Here is a 26,316-nt window from a genome sequence, read left to right on the forward strand (position 1 = left end):
CATAGGGAGGCAGAAAAGAGAGACTGAGATAAAGAGGCAGAACAGAAACAAGGAATAGCAGCAGTGAGAGAACACAAATGGAAAGGGAAAACATGCATAGAAAAAGAGAGGACACAGGGAAAGAACAGAGACAGAAAGACAGAGGACACAGACAGGGAGAGAACAGATAAAGACAGAGAAAAGGAGCAGAAAGAGAACTTTGAGAGAGGGAAAGGGGCTCCTATTATGCAATAAATTCCAAATAATGAGGAAAAATACTGTGGTATTATTTTGAATTATCCCTCCCCACATTGAAGAAATGAGAGTGAGTTAAAAATTCTTCTGGGTGAGGGAAACATGGCACCTTTGACAGCAAGGTACATGTTCAAGTGCCACAGAATGAGGGACAGTGGACAGGAAGCTCCCCCTATGCTATATGTATTTATTTATTTATTTATTTAGGTGTTCAATATAAACGTGTGTATATAGGGTTTTACGGTTAGGGTTAGGGCTTTAGGGTTAGGGTTAGGGCTTCAGGGTTAGGGTTATGACTTTATGGTTAGGGTTTTAGGGTTAGGGTTAGGGTTTTATGGTTAGGGTTGGGATTTAGAGTTAGGGTTAGGGCTTTAGGGTTAAGGTTTTAGGGTTAGGGTTTTAGAGTTAGGGTTAGGGCTAGGGTTTTAGGGTTTTAGGGTTAGGGCTTTAGGGTTAGGGTTAAAGTTTTAGGTTTCAGGTTTTAGGGTTAGGGTTTTAGGGTTAGGGTTAAAGTTTTAGGTTTCGGGTTTAGGGTTAGGGTTTTAAGGTTAGGGATTTAGGGTTAAGGTTTCACGGTTAGGATTAGGGTTTTAGGGTTGGAGTTACGGTTAGGGTTTTAGGGTTTTAGGAGATTTATGACAGGGACATGGCTGGGTAAAGAGGAAATTAACAGATAGGACAGAGAGATAAAAGAGAAAATGACCAGACCAAGAGGCTGGGGCTAAATAGGGCAGCACTGCTTTGCCTTGGTGGTCAGGCAGTCTCAGTGTGGAGTGTACCTCTCTCTTTCTTTTTTGCACAGCTCAACCCAAAGAACGACATCGTTGAGCCCATTCTTCACACCATGGCTCACCTGGGGGGAAAACAGAAGAGGAAACAGCTTCAGTCACCAGTCAGATTCCTTCCCTACACTTAATACATTTGAATCAAAAATAAGTGACAGAGACATTCTCATTATGCTCCACTTCAGGCGTTACAGGGCGCTAACATCGGGTCTCATATTTGGACTCCTGGAGCATCTATCAAACTCTTATGCTGGTGTCTCTAGATCTGGCAGTGGGCAGGCTGTTCTTTGAAACTGTTTCCACCATGAACTGCTTTCACCGGATCATTGGGGCTTTTGAGGATTGGTCCATAGTGGTTTGGGGGGTGGGGGTAGGGGTGGAGGAGGCAGGAAACAGACACACCCCAGGGGCTCCTAAATGACAAAGCGCCATCAAGTCATGTGACCTGGCACGGGAGACTTGGTGTGTGTCTGACGTTTGCGCGGGCACTAGATTATTCAGGGAATGCTGAGGGATGCTGTCTGTAAACACTTCCAGTGAAACCATTCAGTCTTTCACACAATTTTCCAAAACATCTGAAAATTAGGAGCAGCCTATCTCCACCTATTCCAACCCATCCAGTCACTTCACCCTTCCTCTGTCTTACATTAAGTCTGTCTGTCTGTTTTTATCTCTCCCTTTGGCACACCTGGACAGATAAACAGAGATAGCCATTACAAATTCAGATACATTGTGTAAGAGCTATTGTTCTTTTAGGTGGGAAATTTTACTCATTTAAAGTATGTACAATCCCATAAATGGAGAGAATCCTGACCTTTGCACTGTGAGTAACAGCTGTATGAGTCACTGTGAGTACTAAAGGCCTCTGAAATGGAAACTTGCAAACCACATGCTTTGATTGTGCATGTAATACAACCAGCGGCTACTCCTATGGAACATGAACTGGTTTTGAAATGTATATTGAAAAACAAAATGTTAATTTTTATTTTTAATTTATTAACATTTTAATTAATGTTTATTTATGTGACTTGATGCCAAAGACACACATAATGGATTACCTATAATTCTCATCTCAGATTAGTACTACTTTCAAAAGGGAACTAGACAGTAGATACAGCATTGACTCAGAATATGACCCTAACAGAACAGGTAAGAAGAATACAGTTCAGTCATGTCTATGGCACACCACATCAGAACGTTATGACAGATGGCTGAAGTGCTTATGAAAGTTTGTTTAATGCTTACGAAGGTACTATGCAGTACTATGAAGGCTTTACATTGTTGTTATGTAGGAACAGGAAGTATTACTGATGTTCTTTTGAGAAAGTAAGTGAGGAGTGTTCAGTCTGACTGCACAGTATGTTTTTAATTAGGGGATATTAGTACAAAGCTCAGCGAAAGAACCAGCAGTTCTGATGCCCACCCATCTGGCCCTGGTTCCAGGATGACCTCAGACGTCGTTATTTAAGGAAACTTCACGCAGGGGTTTAAATATGCTTTAAAAGCCAGAGAAAGAGACACAGTGTGCTGAAATTCCACCAGCGGCAGCCACTCTCCCAGGACTCACAGTCTTCAGTGAGGAAAAGAGTGGCTTTGTGGCATTACAATCAGGAGACTGCACTTGGGACTGTCGAACTGCGGGTTCAGATCCCAGGTGGGGAATAGCTGTTGTGTGCTTGAAGAAGGAAGTCAATTGACCTTTTACATTAAATACCCAGTTGTAGAAATGAGTAATATCTATAATTCCATTTCTGAAATTGTAATGGAGCATTATGAATAAAAAGCAAAGATAAAATAACATATTTTGCTCATACACTAACTTACAGTCTTACTACTCATTGACAACTGTCCCTGCTTTCTTTCTCATTATTATTTTTATTTTTATTATTATTATTATTAGGCAAGGTATACCCATAATTGCCTCAGTAAATATCCAGCTGTATAAATGGCTAAAATTGTAAGATGACCTGAATAAAAGCATTTATTGTCATTTAAATGACAATAACCTAATCTCATCACCTTAATCTACAGTGCATACAAATTGAGTCGTTATAGTGAAATTAGGTGAAGCTCCATAGAACAGTAATTTTTGCAAAAAAAAAAACTGCTCCCACTGGTCTTGTCAGCAACATTACCACAGGACATGGAGTTAAATGGAAATCACACACAGTGTGATTTCATTCACAAAGAAAACATAAAAAAAGGGGGGGGGGGTTATGTCGAGCATTCAACCAGAAAAATTAACTGGGTCATTAACTCCAGAGACAAATGTCTTTGCCTAACATGTTCACACCCTCCCAACTTGCAATGCACTGGGACTGTACTGAGCTTGCCTTTCCAACATTCCATCTGAAAGAGCTTCCAGTTCCACAGAATCTTAGAGTAGCTGCCAGCATCTTTATCTCTTTGGAGCACTATGGTACATGGATCACTCTATTAAGAGCCATGAATTAAGGCCAGAAAAAAATTATTGTAGTTTCTGTGAAAAGATCCTACTTCTAAGATGAAACAATGGGTCCTTCTTACTGCTGTCTGCTGTGTTCAGCTGAGCCCCACCCCCAGCTCAGTCACTGCATTTCAATTTAAGAAAAGAGTTTGAAGAATACGGACAGTACTCACATATAGAGAGCTAAACAGGAAGTCTTTGGTGTAGAACTGAACAAAAAAACTTACCCTTTCTGAAAACACACAAACAGAATAGACTGGTATAAAATACAAAATTGTTCTGCAGTGCTGGGAATGATGCCTGGGATGTTAGAGCCGAATCTTTCTTTTGCAAGATCATCAATATTAGCTTTAACAAACAACATACATACACTTTTTGCAAATAGCTCTGGACTCCCCTTAAACTCTGAAACAGTCGTGGGGTACGGTGGTCAAAAGCAGAGCTTCAAAACCAAAGGGTTTTAGTCAGGGGGCATTGTGACTGATAGAGGAAAGGGTTAATGCTTACTCGGTAAATGAGTCACACATGGTTGCTATTTACAGACACTTTCAGAGTTTCGTACCCCAGCTCTCCTGAAACTGAGCCAAAGCAGGTTTTTTTTTACCATTGTTTTTCTTTTTTTCCCTGGCCCTATGAGGTCAGTGCCTGTCTGACAAACAACGTGTTCCTGTTGTGTGTGTCGGGTAACAGGACAAATCCGGGTACAGCTCCATTCCTGGACCTGTTTTTCCAGGCACTTCTGGCCTGAACACATGCATCTGGACCAGTTATTTCCCTGTAGAGTTTCCAGACATATTTTGCTTGCATTGATCACCTCACAACAACATCAGCAAAAATGTTGTCCTTTGTTTTGTGCTGCTTAATATTAGCATTATCATTATTAGATACATCTGGGATTTAACACCAAAAACAGAACCAGGAAGACTGACAAAATATACAGACTAATGAATGATCTATCAAGCTTTTGGGTTCATTGGTGAGTGATCTATCATAGATAACTTGGCTTCCTTTGCCTAGTCAGGTTGCACAAGTTAACTTGTGGTAGGGCTTGAACAGTGTTATGCTCACACTCACTGATCTGGGAGTGTTGTTAGCCTGGTTTGACACTGTTGCGCATTTAATATGAACAGATACACTTATGTTCTATCTTGCTGGAAGTCGCTCTGGACAAGTCTGCTAAATGCATGTAATTTAATGTATGCCATCAAAAGAGATACTCTAGTCCGTCAAATCAGACAAATAGAGATGATGTTTCAAGCACATGCTGATTTTTTTACAGCATTAGTTGATAACAGATGGGTGGCTAGCTTTATTTCAGACGCACTGGGCCAACAGCACCACCAGTTCTCTGAGGAGTGCCTCTCAAAGCCTTTCCCTCCCACAGATTCCACAAGTACTCTGAACTCCCCTGATCTCTCGTTCACCACAAGACAATGTTCACATGGTTCACACCTCTTCAGCTGTGACACACTGGCTCCCGTGCAGGATCGAAAGCAGTAAGGGATAGTATCAGGTCCTGACACTGTGCCACACTCAGAAAAGAAGATGTTTTGGTCATTTCAGCAAAGCAAAGTTGAGAGCAATATGACACAAAATAAGTCAGTAGATTGGCACACAAATATAGAGTGAGCAGAAATGGCTCCTGTTCCATGACTATGGATGTGTAACACTTAAGATGTTCTTAGGGAAATTGGAGAAAATGTTTGGCCAAACGGCCCCTGGCCAAACCCCCTTTCAATGGACCCAGGATCAGCTCTGACTTAGCTGTATGCTAAGCAAGTGAACACCACAGCCTGCAATAGCCCTCAAGGGTCACAAAGGGGCAGCAGTGAGGGCCAGGCTTGGTGAAGAGGCCTCTTAGCAAGTGTGATAAGAGCCCAGAGCACATCCACTTCCAAACATTGTCCAGCATTGCAGACATGGACCCCTACAGCCTTATACGGAAGTTTGCCTGGCATTAGCGTGTCCTGGCTATCGTCTGACATCAGCCATGCATCTTACTGTACCAGCAGATAAGAGCACTGCCCTGCCACTAATTTTAGTCCCACTGTACCAGGCATGGTCTCACGCATAGCCTTAGGTTATTAAGCCCGACAGTAAAACAACATGACTGCAAATTGGTGAAAGAGACAGCGAGAGTCATACTGGACAGTTCAATGATGAACTGCCACATCATTTGGCTAGAGAAAAATGCTGAATTTATGGGAAACAAATAATAAAGGAGATACATCTGTCTACCGCTGAATTGCATCAGTCTACTGCTGGGTCAACTGCTGGGAACATGATTGATAACAAAAACTATTTTGTAACCACAACACAGTTCATGTACTTTCCTCCCCAGCTGGGATGGGTCTGTTTGTTACTGTTCGTTATCATTTCGCACATTTATCAAGCCATCATTTTAGTGTAGAAGTGACTGTGAGTCTGTTAGAGAGAGAGAGAGAGAGAGAGAGAGAGAGAGAGAGAGACAGACAGAAAGTTTCTGTTTCTAGGGTTTGTTCATGAGCTGTACAATCTGAACTTTACAATCATAATACAGTGTTCAATCAATCAAAAAACTAATGCCGAGTCTACAAAGGCAGGTTTACTCTCATGTCCTTTCAAAAATCTTCAAACTATATTTTTTTGCTGATTATGTTTCACTCCTCTCAGTAACATGATCTTGTCAATCATATCTGACTGCTCTTTCCATGTCTGACTGATGTCATTAAAATACCTTATAACACTGGGCACCTTCCTGCATTCTAGCAGTTACATAAATCAGTTAAAGCCAATGAAAAAACATATGGATCAATCAACATAATTTGTCACCTTTCTTCGAAAATTGCCGTTTTGAATCCAAAATAGGTCATTTGTGTGATTTGTGTAGATCCGATGAGTTTTTGAAATTGTGGGGGGGGTCTGGGCCAGCGAGGACAGAGTCACGGGAATGAAATGAGAACCACGCCTTCTGCATTGTCAAAAAAAAAGCAAAAAAAAAACCTCTTGGCCTCTGTGCTTGGCACATGCAACGCACCTGAGAAGAGTGAAAACTGAAGAGGGCCGTCTCTGGGAGGTCAGTTTTTGACCACCGGTGTCATTAGCCATTTAGTGCGTATGCTAAAACCGGTGCAATTAGAACACTAGATTGGAAAAATTCTAGCTAATTTTAGCTTTGAGGAAACAGTGGTTTGATGTTAAAAAACATAGCAAATGCTAACTGAAAACTATGAGAAGCTTAATAATGCTAATGAAAACATAATGAACCACGTAACGTAACACGTGCACTACATAGCATAAAAATAAGTTGAAAGGGTCAAGGTAAGAATCTCTTACAGTAGCATTATGATAATCTTAAATGGCTTATATGACAATATGTCAAGCTTGGGACTGTTAAGTAGCATGATAAGGTCGAGTTGTTTTGATTTAGTGAAAGCAGCCATCACAATTTGGATGTGGTTTTAACGTTATTTCCATGGAGTCTAACGTAGCGTACTTGTTATTCCAAATTCCACTTGCATAACATCTTAGGGCTCTGGGACTGCTCATTTAACGTTACTAACATTACCATTTTGCTGACGATTACAACATAAGTTGAGCGCCTCAGCCAAAGTGCCAACTTAACATTAACATTAGCCCCCGATGGTTCCATTTTCTTTATGCTAAGATAATATCAGCAAGGCTAATACTGTCATAACCATGCCATGATTAAACAATTTGGTTTTGGATCTGTTTTGGAACATGAGACTAATTCATGTGACAACCGTGTAGACATTTAGCTAAAATGGACCTACGTTACTTCCAATGTAGTTAAACGGGAAGCTTGTTACAGTAGCCTAATTATGTCACTTGAGAAGTGGGAAAATGTCAAGCTCAATGCCAAGCTGAAAACGATAGAAGCTGAATTGAAATTACCTTGTGACAGTTTTTCTTTTAGTTGTAGGTTGATTGTTGGTTGTGAAATCAATTTATAAACATTACAATAGCTGTAAAGAGCTATAAAGAGCTGGAGTTGTTGAGGTTACTAGCTTCACCCCCCCCCCCCCACACACACACACACACACACACACACACACACACAAGATGTTCTGTTTATATAGCATATATATGTCATAATGACAAAATTGTATGAGTAAATGCAAGATGGGTGCCAACATTTGTGATGTCCCCTTACTTTTGTAGCAGTAACATTACTTTAATTCTAGGGTGAGCTTTTCCGCTATATCCTCATACCCCCGGACCCCCCTAGGGGATTCATATCTTTGTCACCTTTTTCACCCCTGATGAGTTTGATACATCAGATGAAATCTGTTAATAATGTTTCCCTTATGATCTTCATTGATCTGGCTATAGGCATTGGTCCTCTGGAATATATAAATAAATTGGCAATGGAGAACTGTTTCCTACAGTTCATTTATAAGCTGTGTAAGTAAGCTGTGTTTTTCGCTTGCGCTGTACTCTACCTCACTTGTAAGTCACTTTGGACAAAAGCATCTGCCAAATCAATAGATGTAATGTCCAAGTCGCTCTGGATGAGAGTGTCTACAAAGCAAACACAATGCAGGTGCTTACAGGGCACTGCACTTCTACAGCGACTTACATGGCAAACAGTTTTCAAATGTTATCCACGTATATATGTTTACTGAGGCAGTTCAGGTTAAGTACCTTGCCAAAGGGTACCACAGCCGTGGTCCACCGGAGAAACGACCCAGCAGCCTTTCGATGATGAGCCCTACTCCTTACCACTACACCACAGAGCTGCCAACACTTCCTCTTTCCTCTGACAGGGACATTACACTGAGATTTCATCACTTCAGAGACCCAGTGAATGCTGTTACTCAATCAAATGTCAGTAAGGAAATAAAACTGGTCCATGCTGTGCCACATAACTCTGAAATTGTACTCAAACATGGTATTTTCCCTCAAGTAGCATCAATTCCCTACTGATCTGTGCTTCCGGGACCTGGACCTATTGATGTTGGCACTTGAATTCAAGGAAGTTAGAAAACAATCCATGAAAAACATCCAGCTTTTCCTTTTAAAATATTGCAACTTCCTCTTTCTAATAACGTGACTTCACATTGTGGAAACAAAACTGAGTGCCATGAAGAAAACACAAACTGCAAAGGACAAATGCTCATTAAATTATACATGTGACCTTTCAAAAACTGCAGTGGCTTTGAAATCAGAAAGCGTGAGGGTAATCCTCTCTCAGTTTACAAGGTAAATCCATAACAGGTTAATTAGGCAATGAATTATTAATTGATTAATAAGTATCAGCTTGTCCATATAACTATTGCGCCAACCCACTGAGAACAGAACACCGAATTTGGTTATTGCATTATTGATTGCAATCCACTGGAGGAGCGGGAAGTTCCTTTCACCATCAGGTAAAATTCACAATGGCATGAAAGAGCTATTCAGCATCACAATGGGCATGTATGTCGAGATGATGCTGCAGCATAATGCCATGCAGACACTGACACAAAGCTTTAGCACATGTAAGCCCTGAGGTCATCTTCAAAAATACGAAGCCAAACAGGAAGGAGAGAAAAACAGAGACACAGGCAGACAGACAGAAGGAGGCAGAGGGGAGAGAGATGGGATAGAGAAGGGGAAAGAGAGAGAGAGAGAGAGAGAGAGAGAATATTTGTGCATGATAACAAACTTAACAATAAAACTATAGTATCCAGTAAAGCAAATGGTACTTAATTAAAGCACCTAAGAGATCAAAGATGTCATTCAACAGAAGACATCATGTAACATCTTGAATCACTGAGCTCTGTAATATTTGCTCCTATGGCACATTTAAGAGAAATACGGAGAGAGGCTATGTGGTAGATTTGCATAAGAGAGTCAGAGAGAGACTATTGTAGATGGCTTATCACAATTCACAAACCCTTCAGGAAGCTGTATATCTACGGTATATGAATAAAATCAATGAACCCTGTCCTGGTGCTTGTATGGTTTTTCCCTCAGGTCTGCCAAAACTGTCTACGTCAAACTATGTATTATAGGAGGAGGCTGTTAGTTGGACTGTCTGCATTCACTCTTCTTATACCATGACCACTGAAAAAGTCCGGGTGAGTCCATCTGTAGGCTCAGCCCTAGATCTAACAATACACCAAATGCCTTCCCTGATACTACAGCTGTGTGGGCCATGCAGACCATCCATCATCTCTAGCTTCATCATCAACATCATCATCATTATCATCATCCTCGCAGTTTCCATCATTATCTTAATCATGATCATCTTCACCATACAAATAATCGTCTAATTATACACAAGCAGAAACATCACTCAGTCATTCCTTTAAGAGGTGTAACAAAGGCTGAGATGTCTGTGAAGATCTTCATAAAATTCCTCATACAGTTACAGTTTACATCCAGTAAAATAGCTACATGAACTGCATCTTTACATTATTGAATCAATTTACTAAGCTTTAGAGATCTACCCAGACAGAAATTAATTGTTATTACTTGTTAATTTCAGATACAGACACATAGACAGCTACATCCGGAGGGACAGACAACTTTGACACTGGGAATAAAGTTACATCACAACTTAAAACATTTGAAGAAACAACAAAAGACTCCCACTGTTGAAAAACGAAACATAGATAATGGTAAAACAGTAACACGAAAACATGACAGCATTGTCCACATTTGCGGAAGATGTACTTCTGAACCAAACTACACGGTTCCCAGAACCCGGCACTCACTCTTTCCACCGTCTGGTTTTAAGATTCCCCCAGGAACCAGGGGAACACTTGGCCCCATTCACTAACAGGCATCTGTTTCACTTCCTGTGATTTTTGTAGATTTCACTCTCCCCGTAACAACACCACACCCCTGAAGCTCACAGAGCTCCACAGGAACATCGCTGTGGGACAGGGAGACAAGTTTAAAGTGATCCTACCCTCTTCCTTTCCCCCCACCCCCAACACACACACACACTTGAACCATTCCCCCACTCCCCCTCTTCCCACACACTATGACCTCTGCCCCAGACGTACAGGACTTTAACTCTTACCGTCTTGAACTGTCAGCGTTCCCACTATGTGTGCAGAGATGCCCTGTGTTTTCACGAGGAAGCAGTGAGCTGCCCTCGAATACTTCCCAGTGCTCTCTCCCTCTCTCTCCTCCTTTCTCTCTTTCTCTCTCTCTCTCTCTCTCTCTCTCTTGCCCTTTCTTTCTCGTTCTTCTTCTCCGTCTCTCTCCCTCTGTCTTAGCTCCGCTGAAAGGGAAGTGGGACTGGGACCCAGGAGCAGCTCATTCAAACACTCACACACAAGATAAACAGCGAGGTAGGGCGGGCCTTGACTTACTCTTCCGTCCCCTCCCTCCTTTCAGTATTTCTCACCACATTCACCAAACTCGCTAACCAGCTGAGGTAACGTTCCCTTCCTCCTCTCCTCCCGTCTCCTCCCCTCCCCTCCACTCTCCTCTACCCCACTCTCTTTAGTTTCTGTTCTCTTTGTTTAGTCTCAGTTAGAACCTAAATGTCTCAAGTATCAGTGTACTGAACACAAAAAAGGAAACTCAATTATTTTTTTCTCTCTCTTTTGTGCAGCCTTGGAAAGTAACTGCCACCCTCTGACCATACACAAACAGGCAGACACACACACTCATACACACACAGAAACACACACATGAACAGACACACACACACAAACGTACATGTGCAAACATACATGCGCAGACATAGACACACACACAAACACACATGCACACACACAGCCATATGCACATGCGCGCACACACACACAAACACACATATAAACAGATCATATCCGCTTCTTGCTTTCCTCAAGGGTAAGAGGTTCTGTAGTCTTGCAGGGACCCAAGGGTCACTCAGGTCAAAAACTGTGCAAACCTCCCATTTGTATTAATTATAGTGTTTACTCTGCTGCAGACAGCACAGCTCTTTCCACTCGGGATGTTGATGGTTCAAAATAGTGCATTAGTCTTAGCTTTGAAGTGGTTGAAACTCAGCCACTGCTACCCCTGTTCAAAGCAGCATGTGGACATTTTACTGGAGTAGACCATATTGTAAAGCCAAGAGCAGTGGATATCAGCAGGATGAAGTGGAGGCAAAGCAGGGATGGCCATTGTAGCCCCCATGCATGCAAAGTGATGTACCCACAACTGTAAAGCAGGTATGCAAGTGTATTCTAGCCGATACTCACATGCACTGACAACTTCTGGACTGGATTTTTCCTTCAGCTACAGAGGTCACTTAGTATATTTTGGTTGAAAAGTGCATTAAAACATGTAAGTCTACAGTGAAGACTGTAGGCTGGAGCAATTCAGCAACACCAGTACCAGTGCTGCCCACTTCAACCCCCCAATGGAAGAACAAAGGCCCACATTATAAAGTAGAAGTCATAGGTGCTAACACTCATTAATGAGAGTGCATAAGTGTGTCTCACAGGACCTGGGAGTGGGTCATCATGTAGCAAAAAGCCCACAAGTTGGGGCCCAAAGTCAGTGATGCTCTTGTTCAGCACTTTCAACATTTTTCAAGCAAGATCTGAGGCAGGAAACACACCCACTCCAAAGCCAAAGCAAAAGTTAATGATCAGCCAGGCTGCATTTGGGAAAATGATTCACGTTTGGTGACCTGCAGCACTTATCAGAGCTGAGAGAGAGAGAGAGAGAGAGAGCAGTGGGTGTTTTTGAATGCTGCAAATTTCACTAAGCAAACAGAGAGGACTACAGTGTTTATCCCTCAACACCAAGCTAACTGCCTTCAGAGCAATGCTAAGCTAAAACTAGTCAAAGGCTAGAGTTAGAGGCTAAGTCTATACAGCTATGCTAAAAATCACTTTCATCTGATACAACTGCTCTGACTCTCTGCTTTATAACTGTGCTAAAGCTCACTTCAACTTAACAAAGCACCGGACCTCTCTGTAATCAAATCAAAGATAAAAATAACTGTCACCTGTCAATCAATGATAACCTGCCACCATTCATTCCAGTGACTGTCAAAACAGTCCTCACACCCAACATGCTACTGACAGGAAATTGTGCCAGTCTTCAACTTCTGTTGGTACCCACATCCCCAGAGTTTCCAAATTCATTTCTGCAACATTGCACTGCCTCCTGCAATAGGTGCCAAATGACACAAGGAAAAAGGTAGCACTGGAGGGAAATTCTCAGAAACCATGCGTATCATTTCCTGGGCATAGGTACAATATACAACAGTAGCTTTTGATATGCCACTTCCTTTTTATTCTATTTAGTCATTTTATTATATATATATATATATATATATATATATATATATATATATATATATACCTTTTTCTATTATATTTATTATCTTGTGTGTTTGTGTGCGTGTACATGTGTGGAATGTTAATGTACTGTCTCAGGGGCTGAACAGCAAATTTTGTTGTACAACAATGTGCAATGACAATAAAGGCATTCTATTATATTCTACTCTATTCTATTCTATTCTGTTCTACCACTCCCTCCTCACAGGCAATCGAAGGATCACTCAAACCAAGGTTCACGGGCCACATTTGGGCCTCTGTGATACTTTAGGTTTCGCTGCGATACTCTTTACGGAAGAGGTTCTTTACGGAAAAAACTCTTGGGCACTTAATAAGCAATACCATTGAAAAGCAGGCATTTTAAATATAACCATTCCCTTATTTTTGTAAAAAAAAAAAAAAAAAATCAAATGACAGGTTTGGAATACTTGCCAGCACATCTCAAAAGACGATGCAGCAATTTGTCTGGGGCAACTGTGAGAGAGGAAGACATTTCTGGCTTGCTGTTCCTCTGCTTGGACAGGAAAATTACCCTCCAGGCTGAACAGTCTGGATCCTCCCGCTTTAATTTTTCCTTTATTTCTTAAACTGCCAATCACTGTGACTGCCTGTTCAGTTATACCTAACAGTTGGGGAAAGAAACATTTGGAAACTTAATATTTGTTTTTTAATATTTATGGCATGCTGTAACTATCAGAAAGGACTTGACATGTTGCGTTCCATCATGACTCAACACATATGAGGCATGAAATCATATGACACACGCAAGCAACTCCTTGATATGACTAACCATTAGAGCATGATTGTGGCTAAGCAATCAAGTCACAGTGACATGCCAGTTCTGTGTTGAAAGCAATGGTCACAGTCCCCTAAATTTCTATGGCACTTCTCATTGAGTATCCCCTTTACCACAGCCCCCCCTTGAAAAAAATGGAACTTTTCTTAAACTGGGTTCACCCACACATACTTCATAGTGAATGTTTCAGCATGTCGACTGTTCAGATATACAGTACATACTCAGAATATCCAATAATGTGTGAGAAAAGAGCTGATACATATATGTTTTATAAATTTTTCCATTTTGCCCTTGTGGACACACAGGCTAATGAGGATCTTTCAGTAACCACACAATAGGCTACATGAGAAGCAGACATAAAAGTCTGGCTTTGACGGGACATGACAGATGGCTTCAGTGTGATTAAAAAAAAGGAAACATGAAGGAAAAACAACATCAGAATACATCAGGTAAATTGGTGGTTTTCAGAGAAAAACTGAAGTTTGACATACCTTTACCTCAATGAGAAGATGCACCTACTGGAACAGTTCAATTTAAGCCTTCTGAGATGTCGTTGCCCACAGAACAATGGGTGGGTGTGGGAAGTCAGGGGTTGAAAGTTCACAAAAATGCCCAGGTGACAATTAAGCACCTTCCCCAGTTACCACCAAAACAATCCTGTCTCTCTTGCTATGCTCCCTTTTATGCATAGACAGGTAAGTCAGGTTAGTAGCATGGTAAAGCTAAGCTGTGAGGCTGCTACCTCTTCCCAGCCCACATATGGGTACGCACACATACATACACACACAGACATATTCCCCGCCCCCCCCCCAACCCCAAACAGTCAGGTGAGCAGACCTGGGCTGTCTCGTGACAGGGCCCCGCGGTAGCCGTGGTGACATGCACAGGTGCTGCCTGATGGGACGGGCACAGGTAAGGTAGAGGTGAGAATGCCTCTGAGAATGACATCTGCGCTAGGCACACTACACACACAGGTATACAGGTACAGCTAAGTGCAATGCAAATAAACGGCGAGCTGAACTTTGGACCCAAAAGCCACAGCAAGTAAGCAGGGAAATGGAGGGAAAAAAACCCACAAAGCCATATTCACCGATCGAGACAAATGGCATCTCAGCATTTAAAATTCAACAGAAAGAAATCAGAAGAGGGCAAGTCCAATAAGTCATATAGTGCATTTGGAAAGTGAGGATAGCATCACTTTTGTAACATAAAAAGAGGAACTAAAGTGGAAGTAAACTATTACATTCAAGTTTCATTCAGGTCTACTTTTTCACAGGCTATCAGTAATCTACGTACACTCACACCCACACTAACCATGGTCACATCTGGTCTTTATCTGCCACTGTAAACATTAAACATTATGTTCATCTCTTTGGAAAACACCTATCACAAAAGTGTATTGCATAACTGCATTAAGAGATAATGATAAGCTCATAGAATCACACATATGACAGGGATGGAAGCATCATGTGATTCAATATATGTGCATGAAATATGCTATTATCGTAAATGTAAAGTGCTGAAAAAGGGACTGTTTAAAATGTTCTATAGATTACACTCCCAGACCTTAAAAGATCAATGACACATTTCTTACGTTGCCGGCCCTGCTCTGATGTCTCATAATAGAATATTGGGTATGTTGTCAGGACTGCTTTGGTCTGAAGTGAAGCTGTAATGAAGTTGAAGATATAGGACAATACACACTATTTTGCTATCAGAATCTATTACACATTTGAAGCTACAAACTATTACATTTTTTGTGAGCTGCTTTTAGTGATTATCAAGGAAAGCAGGCAACTATTGCATTATAGTATGCTTTTGGTACTGGGATTCACTGATATGTTTTCACCTGTGAAATTATTTCTGTTGTGAATTATACTCAAAATAGAATACGCCGAATGCCTCATACAGTTACGACCACATGTGTTATTCCTGACCCAGGACTGTGCTTTTAGCATTCCTCATTGCTGCCCTGGTTGCATGTTCCATGACCAATTAAATGTTTGGGGAAACACTTCGCTTGTCCTTTTCATAACAAGATTAACTCTTTTCCATGGAAAGAAACGTATGTTTGTTTGGTTTCGGTATTCTGGGATCCAGATAGTGGGCATTACCCCTAATACAACCACATTATTTAATGTTATTATACAATAAAAAAAAACTTCATAAAAGAAACGTATGTTTGTTTGGTTTCGGTATTCTGGGATCCAGATAGTGGGCATTACCCCTAATACAACCACATTATTTAATGTTATTATACAATAAAAAAAAACTTCATAAAAAATTAAGAGTATGATGTTCTGTGGACATCTGTTCTGATGTGAACCATGGTCTCACTCCTGACATAGAACAGGTAATATATAATGTCATTATACAGTCATTTAAGTGTAACTAGTACATCGTAGGACATATAAATATAAAGGAATTCACTCACCTGGCCCATTGTTTTTTCCACCCAAGGGTTGCCTTTTTTAATGATTACAATTATAACTAAATTGTACATTCATTTTCTGATTATATATCATTTGAATAAAAACAAAATGATTACACAGGACCTGTGTTTGTATGAAGGAAACCTGCACACTGTGGTAAAAGTACCCAATAAGGGGCAGCGGATTGCTCACTTGTGTGCAAAGGGGTTTTCCCAAATTCACTCCTTATCTCCTGGTGTGTGACGGTGGATATCCCCTGCGTAAATGAGGTTTCTGAGCCTTTAAATTACTGGTTCTCCTCTACACTTGTATTTATACAGTTTTTTAACAATGACCACTGCTGTTTTGGTTTTACTAGACAAGACACTGGTGACGGCATCCTATGAAAACAAAACGGAAATCTTTAATAAACTGCTAAGTGCGACCCTAAAGACATCTGATTGCAATAATTCCCACACTGTGCTGTGCTGATGGAGCATTGTCATATACACAGAGAATCTCAATGCTGTCTGTTTGAGTCACACATTGTAAAACCATAGCAGTCCTTATACATACAACATTACCCACATTTAATGTTTTTTCCTTTACCAAATGTTTTGGGAAACACTTCCAGCTGGGAATTGTATGCAGGAAACTTGGCAGAATAATTTTGCCTGCAAGCACTTTAAAAAAAGGATGTGCCTTGTACAGAAAGTTGATGTACTGCGTTTCTTTTGCATCTGTGTCATAGTGCTATACATCAAGTGGGAGAGAAATACTTTGAAGAGCATGAAATACATTAAGATACTTTGCTAGTGAGTCGGCTAAATGCATTTCCTCATGATGTTCTTTATTAAGAAAAATTTGTCATTGGCATGACTCGTAGAGTATTCAACAATTCTTAGATGGCTCTCTTGTTTAGTTCAGTTGTTTAAAAATTCATGCTTGATTAAATAGCAAAGAAACTGAAAAAAAAACATTGAAAGCATAGACGTTTATCTAAAATCATCTAAGCAATAATTTATAATAGCTTTTGTCTTTCACATTTTATTTTTATTTTTTTAAAACAATTATCTAATGTGTCTAAGTTTTTCCCTGCAGTTTGAATACTGTTGCATTGTATCTCAAAACGAGATGGTGTGATTCCACAACTGAGAAATTGTACTGTTTCTCCAACAGGTAAAATGGTCTACAAAAGTGTTCACTAGGTCTGCAGAGACTGCCAATTCTCCTGTTGAAAGGAACCCCTTGAGAGATACGATTCCTGACATACATCCTCCAGGGATTAAGACAAGAGCAGGGGCTGCTGGGAGGGCACAGGGCTGACAACATTGTCTCTGGTGTTCACTACCATAACAATGAGTGGTAGGAAACATTCATTAAAAGTCATCTAGGTAGTCTATTCAGGGTTTGTGCAATGGAATGGTTTGTTCAATGAAAGTTTGATTTTAGAAGTTTAGGAGTTTTTAATCATTTCACACATGCAGCAGACACACGCAGACACACGCAAACACACACACCGTCGCCATTAACATGAGGGGTTATATTAAATGTAACAAAGATGTGCTTTGACCTTAAACGTGTTAAAATGTTAACATAGTTTTCCTTCTTTTCTACTTAAACACTATGAAAAATTAAGTGGGTACTGAAATTAAAGAAGTTTTGAAGAATGAAAAAATGTGTCTTAACTCAGCCTTCTTGGCATGTGTTAGAATGTACTAGAAAGCCTGATGATTCATGCTTTCCAACACAAACACAGTAGGCTGTGTCATTGTGTACATTGTAGATAAACATCTGAATAAAATGATACACATACTTTCATGCAAACATTTCACTATACCTCAGATGAAGAACCAAGGCGATGACAGCAACCCACACAACAGATGAACTCACATCTGTAGTCTCTACTAGGACCAATAATACTCACAACAGGCAAAATTGTTTTAAATACTTTATATACAAAATTCATGAATCCTTACAAGTATTTTGACATTATTCGTATAATTCTTATAATGATCAATACTATCATGATCGTTTTCCCCCGTGACAGTACATAAATAAAAATTCACAACCCATGGTCTAGCATTTACTTTTTATACATTACATGCTATGTTCATCATTTTTATACAAAGAAAAAAATATTTGTGCAAGAGTTCACATTTTAAAAAGATTAATTCATGAATGACCATTTGCACTGCTTGGCACGAGGTATGCACACAAAATACAGAAGTCCTCCTTCAGAATGACAAGGGGAGGTGCATATAGCACCACGCCCCTCTGGTGGGCCAATCACAGCCCACAGAAACCAGACAGTGAGAGAGACCTGTGAGAAAGTCAAACAGACTCCACTGCTCCCTACTGTAGTGACAGGCCGGGACACTAAAGTCAAAACCCTACTGGTTGGCTTTCGACTAAAAGACAGTAAAATTGTACGAACACTGAGGGGAGTGGACAGTATAGCTGTGGGACTGGGCAGTAAAATCAGTTGGTTACTCCATTTAACAATAAAACAAATGGCCTTCAACCAAGTTAACATCACATGCTCCTAACAGATAAATAGCTGGCTTTCTTTTGCTGCAACACTTTTCTCAATTGGATCCTGTTGCAAAGTGGGGGGTTGTGGGTGGTGTAGTTTCAGAAATCTTCAGCACAGCCAGCAGCAATAACTTTGAAAGTTTTCTGTGATCCATCCAGTAAGCAGACATAGCAATATCTGTGTGCTTGTTAAAAATAAAAAAAAATACGTATTGTACAGAGATGGAAAAATGGGAAACAGCTTGCTAATGGTTAGCATACTGAATGTTCCAAAAGGTCATTTGAAAAGAAAAAAAACACTGCAATGACAGAGGTATGAGTGGATGTGGAACCATTAGATAAGAGACTGGACTCACTAGGATTCCTGCACCACGACAGTAAGGCCTCAAAATAGATCAAGACTACGGAAGCTGAAAACAGACTGCACTGGTGCACAAACCATGTCTGCACTGCATTAGCAAAACTTAACCAATAAGCATATTGCCAGGGCCTCCACTGATCCCAATTCAAAATTCTAAAACACAGTCCCAACACAGCCCCACAGTAAAATTTAGCAATAGCTCAATCAGAGAGAGACCCCAACTGAAAGAGAACCAGAAGGACACTACATGCAGACACAGCAAAGCAGGCATATGCATCCCTGTTTTACCTGTGTAAAACTTCAAATATAATCCATATTATGCCGTCCCTCATATAGTCTTCCTATTGCTTTCCTTGCATGGCCCATTTCACGACTTCAACATCTTCCTAAACAGAAAAAAAATAGTGACATCATACAAGATCTCCAATGACCACGGACCTGAGAGGGAAGGCACACCATTGGTGGACTAATGCTCCATGTGGTCTACCCCTGTAGCTGGATTACTCAAACACAACCTCAGGGACAATCTCACGGTAAGTATCAGGAAGACATTGGGGTAAACCTCAAATGGAACACAGTGGAAACACTCTTTGCATCTCTTGCAGAATTACACAAGGAAAGAACTTGATTCAAAACCATATGCTTGAAACAGAAACTGTCAGGCTACAATGGGTAAGGCTGCAAACTATATTATAACAAATGTGGACTACATTCAAATCCATAGAAGTGGCTGTTTTCTAAGAACACTTGATAAAATATATAACGATATGTTCAGCATGTCTGACACAATCAGTTTTCGGGTAACCCTTACGTTATGAAATCTTGTGGTATTGAATGAACACACATTTTATTTCCTAGAGCGCAGGCATAAACAATTATCTGCATGTATTTCCCAAATATAGGATGTTGGATGTTCACAGTCAAAAACGCATAAGGTATTAAATACAGGGCTGTGACTAGTTTGTGGAATATTGCACATGGTACTTGAGCTAAACCAGTAGCCAGCCTTTATCAAATTGTTGTGTTCTGGTCCATACTGCTATGCTTAACTGGACAATGGAGGCCCTGGTAGATTCACAGATACAAATACAGACAAACAGGTAGAAACTCTGTGTGTGTGTGCGTGTGTGTGTGTGTGTGTGGCCCTTCCACTTCTTCAGAGAGGGAGTGGGTGGGAGGTGTAATACACAGGATGACCAGCAGGGGGTGTGGGTGTCACAGAGGCCAATCCTGTTCCACTCTGAGTCCCCCTTTCACCTCCCTCTCTCCTCTCTTCTCCTCTAGAACAGGCAGAGAGAGGACGTGGGAGCTGAGGGGGAGCAGTTATCCCCCATCGGTCAAGCGCCTCCTCCCGCCCTTCTCATCGGACGGCAGGGCGTGAAACCTCCTCCTATTCCTCCGGGGGCCTCTTCATCTGCCCTCCTCGGCCGAGCGTGTCTCGGACTTGAGTTTGACGAACTCCTTGGCGACCTCGTCGGAGGAGCGCTGGGAGAGGATGCGCAGCGCGGTCATGCCCGTCTCGTCCATGTGGATCCGCGGGCCCAGGGGGCACCAGCAGGCGCAGCTGCCCCGCTCCACCACGTCCCGCAGCTGCACCACAGCGATGCCCACCACCCGGTCCGCACGGCCGAAACAGTAGTCCTTCACACACGCTTGCAGCTCGTAGCAGTCTAGAGCCGCCTCGTTACCCAGAACGCTGCGGGAGGGAGAGAGGAGAAGGAAGGATGCAGAGAGAAAGAGGTAGGAAGGAGAGCAGGAGATGGGGGTGGAGAAAGCAAGAGGTGTGAAACCAAGGGAGAGGGGGGCAGAGGTAGAAGGGAGAAAGAAGGAGGGAGTGGGAGACAGAGAGAGAGAGAGAGAAGGTGCATAGGAGGGAGAGAAAGAGATGGGAAAAGAAATGGAATACTCTCAGGATGAGCCTTGCGGAAATCTGAAACTGACTGAAGGAGGATGTGCTTTAAAGATAATATGATAACAAGATACTCTGATCACTGCAGCTCTGTAATCATGAAACCATTTTAAAGCACAGTCTAGTGAACTGTAGATTCAGTCTGTCACTCTCCCACTCCTACTGGAACCCAGCCGTGGTGCTATTCAGGTAAAAACTCACAACTGAAACGTCTCGTTGTACTTGGGGGACCAGCTGTTGTTCTTAGACTTGGTGGCGAACTTGCGTTTCTTGTCACTGAGGAAGGGGCCAATGACAGTGACCTCCACGAAGGGCCGGAACATTCCAGACGTCTGCCACTTCAGGTCATTCACCGCCACAACTGTGAGAGGAAGGAAGACAGAGAGAGTAATGGTCATTGCCACGCCAAGTCCTAAAGACAGGCCCAGACTCACTACTCACAGAGCAGGTGACAAAGTGGTCAGTGAGGAACTCCTCTTGGAACATAAACCAGAGGGGATTCTGGGATTATGGTGGTCTCTTAGTTCCCATGCAGACCTACCTTTCACAGTGACCTTGTGCTCCCCGGTTCCAGGGTGTGTGAGAAGGTCCACCTGTATGGAGATCTCACCCACGGGTCGGTCCACTCCTGACCCTGTCAGGACAGATAGAGATATTGTATGTCAACTACAAAACCTCAGTACTGACTGGTCATCAGTAACACTCCGCAAGCTCTTCCATTTGATAAACAGTTTTAACTACACTTCACAGTATCGGGGTAAGACTGCATGTACTATATGGCTTTGGCCAGTTATTTCAGTCTACAGCTGGTTCTCTGGTGATTAAATGTGCTTCATGGGATCATTAAACAAGCCTCACATTGTTCAGGTCATAACGTAAGGGTAGGAGTAAAAAACTACTGCTCCCTTCTCCAGGAGTGGAGTAACTGATCACTCCATCACATTCCCCTGTGACATGTATAAAATGCAGTAAGTGTCACCCAGAGTTATCTATTCAAGGTATTGTACTCTGCTCCTGGAGGGCCAATGTATTGCTGGTTCTTTCTTCAACCAAACCACTTACCTCCTGATCCAACTAGCCACTGTTCTCTGAACTGCAATATAACGCTACAGTATATAACTTCCTCAGGGAGTATTGGGATTGTTGATGGTTTTACGGACTAAACTATAATCCTGTGAGTTTACAGTCTTGCAGGAATAGATTGGGTAACCATGAGCTGGACAGAGTTTCTATGTGGGTAAATTCTAATGGCAGTGTGTTGTGTAGGGGGTGGGTTTACCATAGGGCTACGGGACAGGATCTGGGATCGAGGAAAGGGAAATAAATTAATTTTCTCTGCTCATCTGAGGGTGTAAGGACAGGGTGAGAGCAGTTCGGCTTTGGAACGATGGGCGAGATCAGAGCCAGATGCTATACCCAGGGAAGTTTGGGGACTGGGGTCTGTGGTGACCTACCCCTGTTTGGGTGAATTTTCTCATTAGGGGTCATCCTTATACCCATTCCATTATGCACTGGCAAGAGAGCGACAAGCACAAAAAAAGGGGAAGGAAAAAGAGACGAGAAAGAACAGAAATAACATAAAAACGGGAGAATGTACACACAATTTCTGACACAGCTGATTACAGAGACAATTCATTATTCTCCACACAGACAGAGGCTTACTGCCTCACTTCCGCCCTCTGCTGGCTGGTGTACCATCAATAAATAGAATTATGTAGACTATTAAAATGGGGAGAATGTAATTCATGAAATGTCGAGTCAGCACTAGAGCATATTTGTATCTGTAATATATTTATGACCTTATGTAGATAATAACTGAAAATATAAATGATGAGAAATGATTATTCACATTGCTGCAGTGAGGGCAGTACAGACACTGGGATAAATTATAAAAATGGATCCCAACTCAAAGATGCAGATTTAGCTTAGGCTGCAGATACCTTGGTTGTGAGGACACTGTAGGGATGCTTGCCTTAAGGTGATAGCGACCCACAATTGTAACTGTAATGCCTTATTGAGGTGATGTGATCGAGCCAGGCAACACATTTCAAGCTACAGTCCAAAGAAGTAAACCGTACAGAGTGCCTGTCATGTTATGATGCAACATGTCTGTGTAATTGTGTGTAATTGTGTGTGTTTGTATGTGCGTGCGTGTGTGCACGATTGTGTGTGTGTGTGCACACGCACGTGCATGCGTGCATGTATGCGTGCATGCAAGCGTGTGTGTGTAGGTGCATGCCATCAGGAACCTTACCCTGGGAGTGTTGAGTGGTGACAAAGGTGCGGATCAGTGCATCGGTGGTCTGTGTGTAGAGAGAGAGAGCGTATCGCAGAGACGATAGCTCCGAACTCTTCTCCAGGTACGCCTTCTTCAACCCATTACCTCCAGCGTGGAAGTATTGCTGCAGGAAGAGAAAACGATAGAAAGACAGAAAGAGAGAGAGATGGAGGGAGATGGAGGAACAAAGAATAAAAGTGATGAACGGTCGGACAGAGAGGAAAGGAGTGAGACAGACAGCAGATGACACCTTCCTACAAGGCAACTGTACAGAACAACGTCATACAGCGCTCAGTCTATGTCTATGCTTTTATTTCACTTCATACAGTCCCCTGTCTATGCTTACACCTCACATCACATTAAATTCTAGAAATCCTTTGTCTGCCTTGCTCTGATAAGCCAAGATGAGTAAGTCATATGTCCTTACCTTGATGGTCTCGAGGGTTACCTCCATGATGGCACACTGTTTGGGAGTCAGACTTTTCGCCTCGGCCGAGCCCTGGGAAATCAATCAGCAGACAGCTGTGAGTGGCTTAGGACATTTCCCACAGAAGCACCAATTCTGTGTTTTCAACACAAACCTGTCACCAGATTCCACCAGGCAAATGTGTTTAGATAAGCATAATATGGATTTTCTCAGTACAGTACAATCTCAGAACAGTATATTACTGCATATATTTTCTCTGGACAGTACAATGCTTGTTTATGCTGGATAGTGCCATCAGTAACCGTTCATAATGATAACAATCTGTACTTGATCTTAACCTGACAGAGCAGGAACACACAGGTGTTCCCTTTCCCACACGGCACGACAGTGCCACAGAAGTCACCAGACACTTTGCAGGTGACGAAGATGAATTGGTAGACACAGTATTCCAGACAGGTGCAGTACCTTGAGCTTTGACAGCTGTCCGAGCTCCTTGGCAGCTGTGAGGATCATCTGTGCTCCCTACGCAGAATGGAGAGGAATATGTTAAATATACAATTATCATAGCCTCATCATTTCAGACCCCACCTACTGCATGTTCACACACTATTCACACCTATTTCCACGTTAATATCTCCTTCTTGGCCAATTGCATCTGCTTCTAGTATCACTTGCATTATGACATTTAAAATTGCAAAGCAAATGGGAAAACAAGACTAACTGGAAAATTACTTCATGAGCCCTTGTCCACTAGAGGGCGATGATTTGCTGATTTATATTCTCGAATGAAGCCTTCCAGCCACAGGCCCAAGCCTGGTGAATCAAATCAGAGTCTGCAAATACTAAATTAAACCTGAAAGGCCAGCCCCAGACTTCACAGAATCACTTCTAATGCAAGCCTCATATGTTTATCGTTGTGTTATCAAATGGAGTGACATCGCTTTCCTTGGTCTGGCGTAGGGGCTTAGGTAGTGTTTGATGGATGAGTGTGCTGTTAAGAGACGACAGCTTCAAAGTGGCCACAGCGCTGAGGAAAGCATTTTGGCACTGCACGCTATCAGATGGGCGAGAGAGGGACCTCAAAGCTATCACGGCGGTCCAGGACAGCTCTGAGTTGAGCTGTTGGGTATGTGTAGGGGGGAGAGATCTATGATGCCATGGTGGGCTGGGTGTTGGGCAATGAGTGATGGCCAGTGGCTTTGTGGTATGTTAAGAGTGAGGGGCGGAGCTTACAAAGCTGTCATTGCTCTGTGGGAGAACGATGGTCTTCTCCATGCTGTTCATCACAATCCTCCAAAGGTCCTTCAGAACTCTCTTCAGAACGGTTTTCTCACACACAGAGGCGAAGAGCATCAGACTGCATACATGGAGAAGAGAGGACACACATACACACATTCACAAACACACACACACGCACGCACACGTGCACACGCGCACACACACACACACACACACACACACACACAAATTGCACACATACACATACAAGCGCAGACACACACACACACACACACACACAGGCACAAGCAGTTACACAAATATAACCACATGGGCACACACAAACACATAGGCACACATATATATAGACACGGTTGCACACGCACACACATAGAAACACAGGCACACATAAAAAAAAAAAAATGTTGGAGAACATTATTTAAGCACTATTCAAAATACAGATGAACTGATCTGGTCAGAACAGCATCAAACACAGCACTGGATGACAATAAAGCAGCAGAACAGCATTGCCTCTGTCTACCTTAGGAAGTGATGTACAGTAGGAAGGAGACAGAATAAACGTAGACATACGCTCAAATAAACCAGCTAAGTAATGACAGAGAATAGCAGTAAACAGACAGTGTAGGCTCAATCTCAGAGCCAAAATGGCAGCCGCAGGAGAGGACACATCACTCACTTTCCATCCAGGAACTCCATGAGGGGGCGGAGGATGTTGTCGGCGTCAGCCTCCACCGTGTTGCGCGCGTTGGCGTTGATGGGGCCCTTCACCTGGTACAGGAGCTCGGCCATTTGTCTCATGCAGCCGTCGATGCGGCTCTGGAAACTGCAGAAGACAAACCACACCCAGAAGGGGGTCTGTTAACCAACAGCTGAACATGCAATGCCACACACCAGGGTGTTCAGAGTAATGCAACATGTGTCCTTCCTCCCAGAGCCCTGAGGTTTCAAGACACCCTGCAGTTTGGGAGAGTTTAAGGGGGGGGGGGGGGGGGGGTGGCTAGGGAAGTTTGGGGGTTAGAGGATACCAGGTGGTGTGTGGGGGTTCAGGACTAAGGGGTAAAATACGATAGGCTGAGATTTAGGAGACGGATCTCAGAGTGAAGGGGTGAAGGGTGGGTTCCATTCAGGTGGTAAGGGTGAGAGTAAGTTAGGTAACGTAAGGCTGTGGTTGTAGGGAGAAGGTTTGAGGTGGGAGTAGGCTGGGTTTCAGGGGTGACTGTGAAGTAGTGTGGAGGACTCTGTGGGGGAGGGTGGCCTAAATTTAAGGGTGAAGAAATAGAGTGGTATTAGGGACCAGGGTGTTGTCTGACTTTAGGGGCATGCTGTGCTGTGTTCAGGGACTGACCTGTTCCCAAATGTTGCACTCAGGTTGTCCAGGACGGTGCTCAGCTTCACCTGCAAATCATTCAGCAGGTCTGCAGCCTCTGGGTCCAGCTATAGACAAATAAATAGGCAGACAGAGGCAGACAAATAAGACACATAAAGTCCTCTGATTAGTTAAAATGCATTTCCAATAACGTTTTAAGATACCTATCAGTGAATCACTAATTTGTTGAAATCATAGCATATTGCTTATGAGAGAAAAGTCATTTGATTGCTTCAAAGCACTCAATGATTAATGATTCATGAAGCCATCAG

General features: G+C 42.3%; 2 protein-coding genes across 5 annotated transcripts in view; both read right to left on the minus strand.

Moving 5' to 3' along the window:
• LOC118776905 (probable phospholipid-transporting ATPase IM) overlaps positions 1-10,720 on the minus strand; it is a 31,845-nt gene extending 21,125 nt beyond the window's left edge. The window contains exons 1-2 of one of the 2 annotated variants that reach the window (XM_036527540.1): positions 10,478-10,720; positions 1,014-1,087 (exon numbers count right to left, since the gene is read on the minus strand). In XM_036527540.1, the coding sequence (XP_036383433.1) occupies positions 1,014-1,068 (55 nt within the window). In that variant the 5' untranslated portion in view covers positions 1,069-1,087; positions 10,478-10,720. Of the gene's footprint in view, positions 1-1,013; positions 1,088-10,166; positions 10,215-10,477 lie in introns of those variants that run through there. The other variant, XM_036527542.1, reaches the window with a different exon arrangement.
• A 7,254-nt stretch (positions 10,721-17,974) lies between these two features.
• LOC118776236 (protein unc-13 homolog B-like) overlaps positions 17,975-26,316 on the minus strand; it is a 75,124-nt gene continuing 66,782 nt past the window's right edge. For all 3 annotated transcript variants that reach the window (XM_036526396.1, XM_036526395.1, XM_036526394.1), the window contains 9 exons: positions 26,024-26,112; positions 25,355-25,501; positions 24,673-24,796; positions 23,905-23,961; positions 23,440-23,511; positions 22,989-23,136; positions 21,276-21,368; positions 20,936-21,095; positions 17,975-20,521 (listed from right to left, as the gene is read on the minus strand). In XM_036526396.1, coding sequence (XP_036382289.1) covers positions 20,236-20,521; positions 20,936-21,095; positions 21,276-21,368; positions 22,989-23,136; positions 23,440-23,511; positions 23,905-23,961; positions 24,673-24,796; positions 25,355-25,501; positions 26,024-26,112 — 1,176 coding nt within the window. In that variant the 3' untranslated portion in view covers positions 17,975-20,235. The remainder of the gene's footprint in view (positions 20,522-20,935; positions 21,096-21,275; positions 21,369-22,988; positions 23,137-23,439; positions 23,512-23,904; positions 23,962-24,672; positions 24,797-25,354; positions 25,502-26,023; positions 26,113-26,316) is intronic.

This window comes from Megalops cyprinoides, chromosome 4, assembly GCF_013368585.1.
Source record: "Megalops cyprinoides isolate fMegCyp1 chromosome 4, fMegCyp1.pri, whole genome shotgun sequence".
NCBI classification, from domain to species: domain Eukaryota; kingdom Metazoa; phylum Chordata; class Actinopteri; order Elopiformes; family Megalopidae; genus Megalops; species Megalops cyprinoides.